Source organism: Pipistrellus hanaki (genome assembly GCF_964339955.1).
Source record: "Pipistrellus hanaki genome assembly, chromosome: 4".
Classification (NCBI taxonomy): domain Eukaryota; kingdom Metazoa; phylum Chordata; class Mammalia; order Chiroptera; family Vespertilionidae; genus Pipistrellus; species Pipistrellus hanaki.
Window position 1 is genome coordinate 61,093,878 of NC_140506.1, and position 15,746 is coordinate 61,109,623.

The following is a 15,746-nucleotide window of genomic DNA, read 5'->3' on the forward strand; positions in this document are numbered from 1 at the left end:
AAAAAAAGGAAAACCTCAGCATTGGAACAGCATGTTTTAAAAGATAAGGCTGTGGCATTTAATACAGAGCCATAAATCCTTCCGGGGATCAGCTCTCAGCCACATACACTCATTTCCATATGGACTGCTTAGCTTTTTATTTCCTCAGACAAAAGGGCACTTTGTATGCACCATCTCTGGCATCCTCCCTGGCTGCCTCTGGGCCTCAAATCTCATACCCTGAATCCCTCTAACCTGGCATTGATTTTGTGCCCTCCAACTTAGTGACCTTGATCCACTCTCTGGTAATCACAACTGAAAGGACCATCCCCTAAGTGTTCTCTTGCTTTATTCAATAAAGATAAAATTTAGGACCCTCGGTTTGCTTAAAGATACTGGATATCTACTCTCTTTAAAAGAGCATCTCATTAAAAAGAGAAAACTGTTGAGTATACCTGGAAACTACATCTCAAGACACTTGAAACTCAGTAGGAAATCACTGAATATCTGTTTATTACATTTTGAAAAGAAATATTTAAGATGTCCCCAGTATTCTGTTACGTTTTTGCTAAAAAACCAAAAAAGGGCTTGGAGGCAGCACCAAGTTTTACTTCCACTAATCTTTGTATCTCCTCAAAATGAGGACCTTGCCATTAGATTGATGGTTCCAATTTCAAGGTCGTTTATAACCATGTTGACCCAACAGGGAGACCTCCTCCCCTCTTACCTTCCCCATGGTGTTGTACTCCACTGCTATTTCCCTGAAGAAGAAGTAGATGTAGTCTCCATAGTCCACTGCCTGGACGAAATATGGTTCTGTGAACAAATTTGGAACTTTAATTGGGGACAGGTCACACTGTTGAAAGAATTTTTAATCAGTTGCAACCAGTGACATGTTATTAATTAAAAGCACAGGGCCATTAGACATTTGGTTAACACCAGCCGTTTCGAATGACTGCGCACATGTGAGTGCTGGTGATGTCAGAAAGCATTGGAGCCTCCAAACTACATGTTTCAGAAGTGGTTGCAACCAACAATGGAGACTGAATGAGTGCTGCATGTCCCTGTCTTTTATTTTCCAACAACGGAGTGCCCACGTTACAGAGAGGGCTTCACACACATCTCCTGCCAGCCTGACTCCTGCAGAGTTATGAGAGCTCTTTTCCTGTTCCCCACACCGCCAGCCCCCAGCCCCCTGTTCTTTTCACGCGGGGCTCTGAAATGAGAGCTTGCGGCAGGAAAGATGGATGTAATGTGCTTTATTGCAGTTGCATTGGTAGTTCTGTTAACATCCCAGAAGCTCCTGGGAAGTGTAAAAGGGAGGTAAATAAATCAGTTGAGGCAAAAGATGCAATTTGCACCTTCCCGTCTGCCAGAAGCCACTAATGAAATGAAACTCGTCTGGTCCCTTGGGACCTAAATGTCCCTCAAGCCACCTATCAACCCCAATCCCCTTATCCTTTTGTTTTTTCACCTTTCAACCATTTGGAATCGTGCTTGACGGTCCGTAGGGTTGGTCTGTCTCCAAAACTCCGGTAAATAACTGCATCGATGGCAAGGAAGTCAGTCACCGTGGCTGAGTATAGTTTTCCATCTTAGAAGAAAAAGAAAAGAGATGGATGGGGTGGGGAGCAAGACCGCGGGCATGGAGGGATAATAGAGACATGCCCAAGATTGTGTTCCCATATCAGACAAATTAGATAGGACAACTGGGGAAAATCCAAGAGTCACTGGGAAAATACTTGGCCTACATTCCTAACCATTTTAAATGGGGATCATGAGAGAGGAAACATTTTTCATTTTTAAATTGCATGGCAATTTCCAAGCAGCAGCAGCTCCAGGGACAGGGTGAATGAAAAATGTTGCTTGCTTCAATTGATTAGATGGTCCTTGACTAAACTCTCCAGGCCAAGGCCCCTTGGATGCTGCTGCTGCTGCCACCACACTGGGGTGAGCTGGGTCAGCTGGGGTCCCCGGGGAAGACAGGAGCTGGTTGTTACCACCTGGGAGTTTACATTCCGCAGAAGTAATGGAGTCCTCAGACTGGACAGGGGAGATGAATTAAGAAAGGGGGTTCATAAACAAAAAGGAGCTGACTAAACTGCTACTTAGATCTTGAGAGGCACTGCTCCCCTTAACCTGAGTCACCAGAGTCAGGGTTCATACTAAACCCTGCCAACGTAGCTACATTAGAGAGAGGCTCGAGAGTACATCCAAAGCAAAAAGGGACTGAATTAGACTAAAGATTAATCCCTGAAAATGTTGATTCTCTTCCTGGATTAGCAAACGCTTTACACACAAATAATTAAATGGGACGTTCTAGAATAGAAAAATCTATATAGATGAAAGAGAGACAATAATTATATTCAAACTAAAATATTACTTCCTCGGTAGTTCTTTTTAAATGGACTATATATCTTCTTTAATTATATGGAGGCACTTAGGTACAATATAGTATTCTTTAAGCTCTCCCACTTGTAGGAAAGCATAATGGTTTATAAAAAAAAAGCTTATAAAAAAAACTTAGTAAAGTTCTTAATGCCTGCCTTTAGACTTCAAATAATGGAAAGTGGTTCAGGTTCAGTTTAGAGCTGCCTTAATATCTGCACTATTAACAGTCATATATTAGTAAGTGTTGGCTATTTGGGTTAGATTGGAAGTGCAGACAACAAACCTTTCTGTTGATAAACATCTACATGAATTACAACTTTAATTATAGTCATAACCCTAGGTCACACAGATAGACCTGGGGAGTGGGGGTTAAAAGGAAGGTGGTGTGTGTGTGTGTGTGTGTGTACTCTTTTTGTTTTACATTCAACACTGGGTATTTCACCAGACCTTTATTTGTAAACAGCACTATTCTGGCATTCTCGATGGTATGACAACCATTCAGTTGCAGCAAGGCTCTTCTGTTAGTAAGGGCTGAGCGTGTGTGAGAATTCAAACCTTCCAGGGAACACCTATTGAGGAAGGGGAGGGGCAGTCATAGGAGCGTCTCATGTGGCTCCTTTTATTTAGCCTCTGGAAAGCTGGCTTTAGAAATTACTTTGCCCAGTCTCCTTTTTCCTATGGCAGGCTACAGTACATCCTCTTTTTAATTTACAGTTGAACTTACATTCTCCATCGCAGCCCACATCCTCCATGGTTGCCAACCAATGCAGGTTCAAGTGTCAGAAATGTGCTACAGTGGAAGTTTCACATGTGGGAACATAACCAAGCATCTCCTCTGCTGGGCTTGCTCCCGCCCATGCTGACATAGGTTTACAAGATCTGGTGACCCTTCCGATGCTGCTTTCCAGTAATAATACTTTGCTCTACCTTTGGCAGGGGCCCAAGGAAACAGTCCTTCACTGGCACAAGCTATTTCTGCATTCTGTGACTACAGATTTAGGACCACAAATGGATGACACTGAGGATGAGAGAGGTTCAAAGAGCTAATTTTATTTCACAATCAAAGGCCTAAAGCTCCTCAGCTAGCTAGGATGTGCCAGTTTTTATCTTTTATAATGGAAATTATAACTCACTGCTTCATTGCTTGCTGTAACAATCACTATTATGCCAACTCTTCTCCCTACACCCACCTCCACACACACACACAGCTGGCACTGAATTCCTAAACAAATTTCTAATTAAAGCACATACACTCATCCACAAAAATCTCAATCTGAAAATGATGGCTTATTTCCTGCTGCTTTATGTCTTTTGTAATGGAAGGAAGGAGTAAGAATGGGGAGTATGGGTCAACCTAAGCTAACCAGTATCATCCCCTTGGCTACTACAACCTTTGCACCATAGATCGGCATGCACCCTAATTAGGTCAGTGATATCTGAGAAGGTGTTTTCTGGATGGTATGTAGGGGGGTATGTAGCCTCACTGCTCTGAGAGAGCTTCCAAAAACTTCCTAATTGGGGTTGGCAGGCATCTATGACTGTGAGGGCAGCCAGTCTCTCTTAGAAGGAAATGAAAGTGAGCAGAAAAATGAAAAGGACCTTTGTCCTGAATGATTTTAATAAATTGTTGGATCAAACCAATTCTTACCCTAAATAATAGACCTGTATTAGTGGGGTGAGGTGGGGTTTTCTATTATTGGAGCCCAAACAGGCCCTAACCAATATGCCACGTTCAGTGCAAAACTATTAGCCTTTTCTGAAGGCACAAAAGCATGGGTAAATATAGCAAAGAAAGCAAAGTACAACTTTCATACTAATTTCAAATGGAAAAGGCATTGTTAATTACAGTATTTACCAGAGAAGTAAAGTATGACTGTGACTCTGCAAATTCCCCAGAGCAGGTTTGCAGCAGCCAGCGGAGCACATAAAAGCAAATGCATTGAGAAGAAATCAGAGCATTTACCTGCAAACAATGCGATGTTGGCATGTTTGGCATCATAGGGGCATCTGGCCATTCCACTAAGTTCATCCCCAACAGGCTCCAAAGTATCCATCTAAATGAAATAATAGGACTTCATTAGGAACAACAACTAACCATTATAATAAACAGATTCCCAGATTCTTCTAAAATGTCTAGAAATGAGTGTCTTCTCCTTGGAGAAGGAATTTCCAAGGCAATCACCAGGAAAACATATTTGCTTCCCTCCTTCCCCCTGCCCCCAAATTATCTGTGGAGTCATGACCTTTACAGAGGAGGATCTAGGTGTTTTTTGTTTGTTTGTTTGTTTGTTTGTTTTTTGCCTGAGGAGTCAGCCACTGTGGGTTAAATCCCAGGAGAAGACACCAAGTTCTTCCTTGGGTTACCTGGTAGACTAGTGTGGCATCAGCAAAGGTACTAAAACCTGGATGTAAGCAGAGCTCAGGTGGCCTTTTGCACCTACTTTAGAAACATGTCCCAGCCTCAGATTATGTAGAGGCTCCAAAACTGAGGGCCCCACACTGTCAAAGGCAGTGAGGGATGGGGCTGCTATTTGACTTCGGTCTCCTAGTGTCCAACCCAGGCCTTGTTACTGTATGCTAGCAGTTATCACTGGCTTGCCAGTGAATTTTGTTTGGCCATCTTAGTATGTAAAAAAAAAAGACTAAGGCACGAAGGAAGGAAGGAAGGAAGGAAGGAAAGAAGGAAGGAAGGAAGGAAGGAAGGAAGGAAGACAGACAGCCCTATTTTAAAATGGAATTTTCACATGAAAACATGGATTTCTTGCTTTTGAACAAGTGGGAAAGTCAATTTAGGCCCTTCTTACCCAAGTGGCAGTGACAAGCTACTTGTTGAGTAATGGACACCTGCCATTTCCTTCAAACAAGCATGTGGTATCCAGTACCAAGGCCCCTTCACCCACAGAATGTATCAACAGCCTACAAGCTGCACTCCTACGTTACCTGCCTGATCCTACAGGCATTTACAGGTGTGGCAAAGCCTTACTAGCTATTCACCAAATACCATTTTTCTTTCCTTAGTATCTCACTAAACTACATTTACCATTCTTCCTTGTGATCAGGTGTGATCACATGACTGAGTGGAATGTGAGTGTAAGACTATGCATCACCTCTAGCTCTGGCCCCTAAAAAACTTCCAGGGTCCTCTGCTCTTATTCTTTTGCCACATTCTCCCCCTAGACACACAGGATCCAGTGGACAATTCCAATACCCTAAGAGATGGCAGGCGTACGAGCTCATGATGGAGCTTGGCCTCCTGAACAACCTCGTAGAACAAAATCTCTGTTACTGACCAATGCTCGACTGTGAGTATAGCAGGAAATAAAGTGCTATCGGTCAGCCACTAACCGTGGTCAGAGACTGGCCCACCTTGACCAGTATGTTCAGTAATTTCAGCCTCTACCTCATGGTCTTCCTTATACCATGGGATCTTCCTAGCATTTAAATCTCAGAACCACAGAGCCCATAAAATAATCTCCTCCACATCCTTAATGTTTTATTTAAAAATAAATATATATGTGTATGTATATATATATATACACATATATATACATATACACACATATATATATTTATATGTGTGTATATATGTGTGTACACACACACACACACACACACACACACACACACATACATATATTTATTTAAGAGAGGAAGGGAAAGGGAGATAGTTACATCTATGATGAGAATTATTGATCACCTGCCTCCTGCACACCCCATACTGGGGATCAAGCCCACGACTTTGGCATGTGCTCTGACCAGAATCAACAACCTCCTAGATGAGCCATTCCATCCAGGCAACATCATTAATGTTTGTATGCCCCTCTGTGCTTCAGTCCTCTTTAGTTTTAGGGTACTTGGTTTATCATCTGGCAGTTGCATGGTTTGACTACAGATATGAAAACTGAAAGACGATAAACCTGAGATAGCATTGCTGCTGAGGAAGGATCCATGGAAAAGCATTCATCATTAAATCAAGGTGCTTGGAGTCATTGCTCAGAGGAAAGAGTGAGGTTCTACTACACAGCCATTAGTGTTGTCCAGTCAGTGGTGTCTTTTGTCCTGAATCTCCAGAAACCATTTCTGGAATGTGACAGGCTTTTTCTACCCATAACCATTTTGAGATAGCCACTACTGAAGCCATCCTATTTGTTTAAACTGTAGTTGAGAATCACAAAGCAATTGTGTTAAAATCATATCTTTTTAGGAGAAAGATGTTTGTCAGACACCCTTTAAAGCAAATGTATTGTCTCCCCCCCCCCCCGCCCCCTATCACATCTTATATGAAAGTCTTTTTCTGATATTTTATTCCAACTAGACCTTCCTGATGAACTGTGACCAACTTTGCCATCTATGGGTCTGGCAAGTATTCAAAAGAGATGCTTAGGCCCTGGCCAGTGTTGCTACGTGGTTAGAGTGTAATATCTCTTTCACTCTCTCCCCTACCTTCCTTTCTCTTCGTCCCTTCCTTCCTTCCACTCTCTCAAAAAAGAACCAATAGAGAAAAATATCCTTGGGTGAAGATTAACAAAAACCAAAAAGTGATGCTTGGTACACAGTGAGGCAACAGAAATGCCCTTCTCCCAAGCAGGGCACTGTGTAATCCTGGCATCGGGGAAACAATGTACAATGGGGAGATATTTTTTAAATGCACTCACTTCTAAAACAGTGGCCACAGCACAGCTATTCAAATGCAGGAAGCAGTGAAGAATTAATAGATTGGTTTGTGAGTACGGAAGGTGCAGAGACAAAACAATGCCACAGTGAAATCCTCTTTTCATGAGGCAAGAACTAATCTTTGCATTAGTCATCAACTCTCAGGCTTGACAGCAGCCCCTGGGAAATTAAATCGCCATAGGGTACAGATAAATATGCTAAGAACCAGCCTGACGTTTGCAAAAAGTTCAAGAGGTTTAGAGCACAGGAGGGAAAAAGGTATGGAGTGAAGTTTTAGATTTATAGTGGGAAGCCTTCAGAACTCTTCCCCAGATAATCTTATTTGGGGCCATAATCTTTCTTACAAATTCAGCCTTCTTTACATAAGTAAAGGCATGGAACAAAAGCAGAGAGCAAACTTTGTCACCCTCCTGCCTCAAGTTAGTCTGATCAACTTGATGCCTTGGATCAACTCTGGGATTTGGGATTTTCAGTGGAAGACTGGTCAGTGTTTTTGCTTTAAATTGTTGGCTCTGATCTGTTGATGAAAAGTGCTTAAGAAGGAGGCTGTCCATTCTCTCTGAAGCCAAATACAATATGTTCCGTTTCATTAACTGAGTTCTGCTGTGCCCTAAAAGAACACTTTTCTGCCCTAGTTGGTTTGGCTCAGTGGATAGAGCCTCACCCTGCAGGCCAAAAAGTCCCAAGTTCAATTCTGATCAAAGCTGTATTTCAGTTGCAGGCTCCTCCCTGGCCTGGACCCTAGTTGGGGCTCATGCAGGAGGTAACCAATCACTGTGTTCCTCTCACATCGATCTTTCTGTTTTTCCCTCTCTCTTCCACTCTTCCTAAAAATCAGTGGAAAAATATCCCCCAGGTGGGGATTAAAAATAACAAATAAATAAATCCTATTAATAAAAGTCTATGTGGTTGTGACACCCTCAAGCATGACGCCCTCACGCTGTAATGAGCAATCACCAGGAGGCTGCATGTGCAGCGGGCATGCATAGGTGGGCAGGGGCTTGATGCTGCATGTACGGCCTGGAGGCGGCTCCTGTGGCTCTGGGCTGTGAGGCTAGGGGTCCTGTGGCTCCGTGTGGCATGGAGGTGAGTCCCACGACTCTGGCCTACCTCTTTGGTGATCCATCTCGGGGCTCCCGCACTGTAAGAGGGCACAGGCCAGGCTGGGGGCCACCCCCCACCGCCCCAGGGCATGAATTTTGTGTACTGGGCCTCTAGTAAATAAATAAAAGAACACTTTTCTGAGCAATGTCAAATGTTCTCATGACCATTTGCTGTGCTAGGCATAGAGATGGGGACTGCACAGGAAGAACATCGTGTCTAGTTTTTCAGAGGCTCGTGCTCCTGGAACATGTCTCAGCAGGTGAGGCTAGCACAAGCGAGCAGTGAAGGGATCACCACAGGTGAGGCATGCTTGGAATGGAACATGTGAGGAAAGAATGAGGGAGATCACTCTTGGCCTGTATTTGGTCATAAAAGATAGCCCCTCCAGCTAGGTAGTGTGTTGGGATTTATTAGAAGCATTTGTCTTAATGAATCCTAAACAATGACAAATGGAATATTAAGTGGTAGAATTAAAACAAAAACTTTAGCTGTGTGGTCTTACTGGCTGGAGTAAATGTTTGTTTGGATTGGCTGCCTTTATTATAAACTGCATAGATCCTGACATTATTTAAGTTTTTGATACTTTATGACAGTATTTTTTCATCTATTTAGGTTTTTAAAAATATTGCATTAAAAATTGTCACTTATTATATCTTGCTTGATTACTGAATTTTTTATTTATTTATTTATTTTTTGGTGCCTCACTTGCCTCACCCTAATCCGGGTGCCCATTTCCAACTATCAGACTGAAGATGCACATTAGGATAAAACAGACTCTCCAATGTCTAAGGCAGAAGGTCTCTTAAAGCTGTGCAAGCAAAGGCTGGTGACCCCCTGGTTCTAATACCTTTCCTCATTGTCATCCCTCAGGGTTTCACTTTATGCTGGTGAAACTCAAATCTTTACTACTCCCCACATCTCTCCCTAAGTCAAGGCTTAGCCATCCAGCTTCTTGTTAGATATCTTTGTTCATGTCTCATAGGCATTGCCATCCATGGTGCTATGCATACTCATAATGCACAAAACTGAACCCTGTCTTCTCACTACTCTGCTCAACCCGAATGCTCTTCCTTCATCCCTTGTCTAAGCAGGACAGCCCAGTTCATCCATTCACCCAAGAGACACCTACTGGTGATCCTTAACTCTTCCCTCTCGTTATCCTGTGCTTCTTAGCAGTTATTGAGTCCTATTGATTTTTGTCACTGAACCTGTTCTCTTCCTTTCCTGAACCTGTTCTCTTCCTTTCACCCATGGGGCCACCTACCTCTCCAGTCTCTTTTTTGTTATTACTTGTCACTTCACAGTCCATCACTCCAGGGCCAAATGAAGGTTCCCAAGCTCAACTGCCCGGGTTTACTCCATGCCTTAGCTCATGCTGTCCCGCCTACCTGGATTGCCCTTCCCTTCATTTGGCTAACTTCTACTTCTTTAAGACAAAGGTTAGGCATTATCTCATTCACTGTCTCACAAAAATTAATTGAGCACTATGTCAGGTTCTGGGTAATCACTGGTGTAGTCCCTGCACTCAGAGTTTAGGGGTTTCTTCTAAGCAGCAGGTGTTTGTGTCCCATATGTAAGAATAGCAAGGTGGGGGGATGTTTGAAGAGAGGGGTCATCTACCTCTTTCATCTACCTGGAAGCTTTCCCAGATTCCTCATCTCAGGCTAAGTACTTTTCTGTTGTACTTCCATAATACTCTGCCTTATGTTGCCATGGCAGCAACCCTGTGGAATTGTGGTTTCTTCATCCAGTCTGGCTTCCCTAAGGATGGAGGCCTCTTAGCTGTCCTTAAACTTGGCCTGGCCAGAGGAGAAACTCAATATATGCTGAGTGAAAGACTGTAGCAGAAAGAAGGGTCAGGGAGAACCGGCAACTGTGGAGCCAGGACCTCAGATCATTGCCACGTCTGCTTTGCAGCTGGTAGCTCCCACTTCTGCAGCAATAGCTCTACCAGTACTATCCAGATTAATAAGGCTTTGAGAGTTAATTTTTTCCCCTTGCATAAAGGCCAAGGTAGGTAAGGACATGGTTAAGTGAGAAGAGTAGTAAATATAATTAAATTCTTATGTTCTTGAAAATTTTAAGTCTACAGGTTCCAATGGCCTGCTTTTGAGATACCTTTAAAAATAGGAATGACTCACAATACATATAAGTGTGTTTCTGTGCTCAGAGAGGTGGGAGGGAGAAAGAGGAAGGAAGAGAGAGAAAATCCATATGGTATGTGTGGTAGGTATGTTGCTGTTCTGAACAATAAAGAATAGGGTCTTACAGAAACCAACATTGCTCGCTAGGCTCTTTAAAGACCTGTCAATCAATCCTGAACTAACAGGAAGCTTAGAAGCTTGTTCAGGATCACTCATGGGGAACAATACATTAAGTCCAACAAGAGAGAGGAGCCCAGGTAGTGTTGAATTACCCCTCTTAGGTTGCTGCCGGTACAATCCCAGTGAATTATGAAATACCTCCAGGACATGTGGTTCCAGCAGACGAAATCGCACTCACCTTATAGTTTCTACAGGAAGGGTTGAAGGCATTAGTTCCACAGACAAACAAGGTATCATCGTTTTTCTTTAGAATAACTTTAATGAAATTGTGACACTCATCCTGAAAAATAATTGAGACTCCTTTGTATTCAATCCCTTCAACCCAGAAACCCGTTCTTCGCTGTGTACAGTGATCTAGCCAGTCAGGTTGAAAGGAGGGTGGCTGAGGTGCCCGTCTGCTAAAAGTTCGAGCTCCTCCACATGTTTACCGGAAGATGATATTGACAACAACAATTGCCTTTAGAACAGTAAATAAAGACATGGCGTAGAGTCTGTGTTTACGTCACAAAAGGAAGGCAAGCCTGGAATTGGCAACTTCCCATTGTGTTAATTTTAATGCCAGATGTCATCAGGTTTCTTAATAGATAGGACGACTCTAGGCTGAAGAGTGGTTTTATGTGGCTCTATGGCCAAAGGCACAACCCCTGCAGCAGCCTTTCTGGAGCTGTTCTGCAGAGTCCCTGGGGGCTTTGGACTGTGGGCTGGGCTACTAGAGAGTGCACTTAAAAGTCAGGGCAGCTGGCTTTGTGTCCGTAATCCCCAGTGCCCCTAAGTAGTTCGTGATGCGGCCCTAGCTGATGTCCTGGTGTTTCATCACATTAAAAGCCAACTCTTTTTGCAAATTAAAGCCTCCAGTAAGTTGATGGGAAAAGCAGTTACTGGTGGTAAAGGGAACTACTAGCATTATCCATCCCACATCACGGTCTATGGCTAGAGATAACAGTCCAAACCTTAACCCAAAGTGGCAGCTGCAGGAGAAAGGAAAGTGGCCTACCTTATGCTTTCCCTTCATTCTGCACGTGTCTACATCAGCCTGCTTAGATTTCCATGTCAGTTTCTGCAGGGACCAAGAAAGAAATCAACAAGAGCCCAGAGATTGTTGCCTTTGATTTTAGAAGTAAGAGTTCCCTTGGGGAGACTAGAGACTGAACATACATTCATTGAAAGCTTTCTACACCCTTTCTCCATGGTTAATTCACCATAGCAAGAAAAGATTAAAGATGGACATGTTCATTTAATTTTGAACTCCTATGTATTCATTAAACTACAAAATGATCTTCTCTTTGAGATACAGATAGAGGAAAAAGAATAAACAACTGTGGAAATTTCACATAAAATACCCAAATTAACTTGCTAAATTATGCTCATTTTGACAAAATACATGCAGTTACACTTTCCTTTCAGTTGATAAATCAATTTTCATAAAGCAGGCTTTTTCCTTAAAATATGGAAGTCATTTTCTTAAAAATAAAGGAGACATTCACTTTAGGTGGACAAAGCTTTAATTCAGGCTGCACGCCACGTACATTCATGCACTGAGGGGCCGTCTACGTCTATGGCAGATTTTATTAACTAAAATACCTCCATGTGGAGATATCAGGGGAGCCCAGGCTATATTTTATGTCTGTCTGAAATGGATAATGATCAAATTCCTGAGCCACAACAGTCAAATCAAACTTAATACTGCAAGACCTGGACACACAACATTTAAACATTTGTGGGACAAAGTTTTACCCATGAAAACTGACATTTTCCTGGACAAACATGGCAACATTTTATTGAAGGAATATAGGAATTACCTAAGACTCCAAAATGCGTATGTTCACATATGTGATGAATAAAATATGACATATATAACTGTTTCTAAACATATACAAAGTCCTAACTTAGCCCCAAATTAAGATCTCACAAAATTAAATTATAATTGGCCATGTCCTCTCAATCCGTGCATTTAAAATATAAATCCTCTTCACAAATTATCCTAAAGTCCTTCATTTCAGAAAGATGGTTTTAAAACTACTTACTTTGCTACAATAAATTTCTTCTGTGTGTGATGTGTCTATATCAACAGTATAAATATGGTCCCTGTAAACAAAGAAAAAATGAATACAATGTCAAACATAAGCATCAAGACAGTTCATTTTCTCCTGAATGAGTATGTGTCTTACCCAAGGCAGATAAATCCATATCCCGCTATAAAACAATAAGACATCCACGTGCAAGGAAGCGGGAAGAGCTTTCAGCACCTTTGGATGTGGTAGCATCTATTATGAAAACTCTCCTGCATTCTCTCTCATATCAGAACTGTAACGTCTGCATATCGTAGTTCAGGAGGAAGGATTATAAAAGTTAAACTGGCCCCAAACTGTAATACAGATGGGTTTACATTTCAGCATCTTCAAACCCAAGCACCAGACACTTGGTATTCAGCACGCTGCATCTGTTCACGGGGGCGGGGGGTGACCAAAGCTAATGTTCGTCTCTGTCTCTCAGCATTCGCTTTGGCGATGTGATTGGCAAGATGGAAGATGATAGAGGGAAAATTATTTCCAGAAGTCACCCTCTTCTTCACACAAGGATGGTCCATTAAGGTCTAAAATGCACTTGAGCCTAAGTTTCCGTTTCTTGCTTCTGTTCACCTTCCTGTTTCGCTGAGAACTTGGTTGTCTTTGTGACTCGCTGCCAATCTCCCCTAGGAAGCGGGAGAGGAATCGGCAGCTCAGGTGTGGGGCTATATTTAACCATCCCCTTCTGTTTGAGCTGAGTACAAGGGTGTTTTTGTCTGAAATTCAGAAGAAAGAAAAGAAAAGAACTACACTCAACTGGGGAGATGGGGGGTTAGTGAGGGAAAGCAAAACAGCTCATTTTCCTTTGAAATAACATTGACTTTTTCTAAAATGCAGGAAGTCCTGAGGCTGGAAAATTACCCACAGCTTTAAACCAAGACCTCCCGGCTCCCAGGCAGACTCTCAGGTCCCTCATTACTTAAAAGAAAGGGGGAGGGAAGGAAGAAAAAAGGAAAGAAATGAATCATCTGTCAGGATTTACTTCAAACCCTCTCCCCCACCCCCACCCCCACCCCATTTTTCCTCTCAATATTTTTGAAATCTTTTTGCAACCATTTTAAGGGAAGGTACAATAGATAAAAATAAAAGTAAAAGCAGGCTCTCTCATGTGAAAATAAAAGAGGAGGGCAAGGCAGTGGGCTTAGAAAATTTCCTTGCCTGCTATGAAAGAGAGTGCGAATGAGCATGTGTGAGGGGGAGAATAGGGAGCCTGCTTTGTAAATTGCTGAATTGAAGTTCTTCAAACTTCAGTAGGGTGCCAGAATTTTCGCTGCCCTTTAATTTCCAGGCAGTTTTATTGCATTCCTTTATTACTTGTTTGACTTTATTGGTGGTGCTGTGGGTCAGGCTCATTATTGGAATGGAATTGCCTCTATGACTCTGGAATCAGGTTTGCGATGACTCCAGGTTTTCTTTGCCCTGCCTCTCTTCAAAACTTTAAGTAGGAGCCGAATATATGAATTGTAAATTAACAGCTGATTAATATGCATTGGCAATTCCTCAGAAAGCTCTTGGATTGCCCCCTCCTGGCATGACCTGTTTATGTTAATTAGCAGTTTAGAGATTAAAAGGAAGAAAAGAATTTACAAAATGGATAATAATGAAGCAGAATTGAAAGGGGTTCTTGCCATCAAGACTCAGTCATTCCCTGGGTTCTGGATGGTGCTTCCGATCGCTGACATCAACTGTCTAGAAGAATTGGGAAGCCTTTTAAAAATACAGTCTGTGAATGAAATCTCCTTTTGGACAATGCAATCTTTTTCAATACCCAAGAGATCACATTGCCCAGCAAGCAGAAACAGTCCAGGGTCAAAGGTTATTCCTAAACAGCGACCAGTACATCCTAGGATTTATACACAGCTCTTATTGAATTAAGTTATTTGAACATAAACTGACTTAATCCTAGGACTTCCTCTTCCCCATTCCAATAAGTAGCACTGAATTGTGTTGCCATAGCTTGAGCCTGGCAGAAGAATTTGACTTGAAATCGTGTTACTTGCTGCCTAGGAACCTGGATCTCTCAGAGAATGATGGAAAGTGTGAAATTAAAGTGTGAGGAGAGACCCTAAACATGGCAGCCACAGAACTCCTTTAGGAATCTTCCAAGTGTGTGTATTGAAGGGCAGTGGTTGAGTATAGAGTGAAAGAAGCTGGTCAGTGCTAGGGTTTCACAAATTTTATCTCTAACAAAAGGCAAGTCTGCTTCATAGTTTTTAAAAATTGAATGTGTTTCTTCTCCGCCTTCCATTTCTTCTTTCTCCTTTTCTTGGTGTAAAACAGTTTTAAACAGCTGGAATAATGGTCAGGACTAAGTTTGCATAACACTTTGCTCCTAACTCAGGTACACCCTGGAACTGCAGCCCACAGCCATGCTAAGTCATCAGGCATATCACACCAGAGATTCCATTGCAAAGTGAACAACCTATAGCACATTATCGAGTCAGCCTACTTTTCACAGACCCAATGTTTAAGTTTAGCTTTTAGATAATTGGATATAAATGTAGTCTTAGGAAACAAAATGTGATATTTAAGAATAAGTTAACATTCTGCCACAGACATGTCTACTGAAGACCTTGTTTTTTAATGAATGCATGCAATGACGATGTTCTTGGGCAATACCTCTTAGAAGGTAATTCTCAGGACAAATATTACCACCTCCACTGCTCAGTTAGGCCGTACAGTATAGGGTGTAATGACCCAGTCTCTAAAGCAAGACCATTCTGGTTCAAATCCTGCTCTGTCATTTGGAACTAATCATTTACCAATTTTGTACTTTGGTTTCCTCCCGTAAGACACGGGGATAATAATATTTTTTTCTCATATACTTTCTTTCAGGATCGAATGAATTAACATTTATAAAGAACATAAAATTATATATGCAATTTATATGGCACATACAACTAGTATGTACTATATACTGTGTTTTTTTAACTGAAATTAAAAAAAAAAAAGTATTTTAGCATTTCTCCCTGTGACCAAATATGGGGTACTTAACAGATATTTTAATGTCACCAATGGTTTTGTTGTTCTTATTTTATGTTGTACAGCTTGTCTTTTCAGAAAATCTATGTGATTTAAACAAATCAACCACTGTTGCTGTTTACCTGTTCTTTACCTGTGCTCACAGTCAGACAGGAACCACAAACACAATCTTTATTTCTCCCTCTGTGAGATTATTAATCAATCTAAACTCAGTAAGACCACAGTG

The 15,746-nt window shown here is 41.9% G+C and overlaps 1 protein-coding gene across 3 annotated transcripts in view; it reads right to left on the minus strand.

The window, feature by feature from the left end:
• The window catches only part of SEMA6A (semaphorin 6A), a 125,130-nt gene that overhangs the window by 39,916 nt on the left and 69,468 nt on the right, over positions 1-15,746 (minus strand). For all 3 annotated transcript variants that reach the window (XM_084882817.1, XM_084882816.1, XM_084882815.1), the window contains exons 4-9: positions 12,497-12,557; positions 11,467-11,529; positions 10,651-10,752; positions 4,334-4,424; positions 1,454-1,573; positions 707-795 (exon numbers count right to left, since the gene is read on the minus strand). In XM_084882817.1, the coding sequence (XP_084738943.1) occupies positions 707-795; positions 1,454-1,573; positions 4,334-4,424; positions 10,651-10,752; positions 11,467-11,529; positions 12,497-12,557 (526 nt within the window). The remainder of the gene's footprint in view (positions 1-706; positions 796-1,453; positions 1,574-4,333; positions 4,425-10,650; positions 10,753-11,466; positions 11,530-12,496; positions 12,558-15,746) is intronic.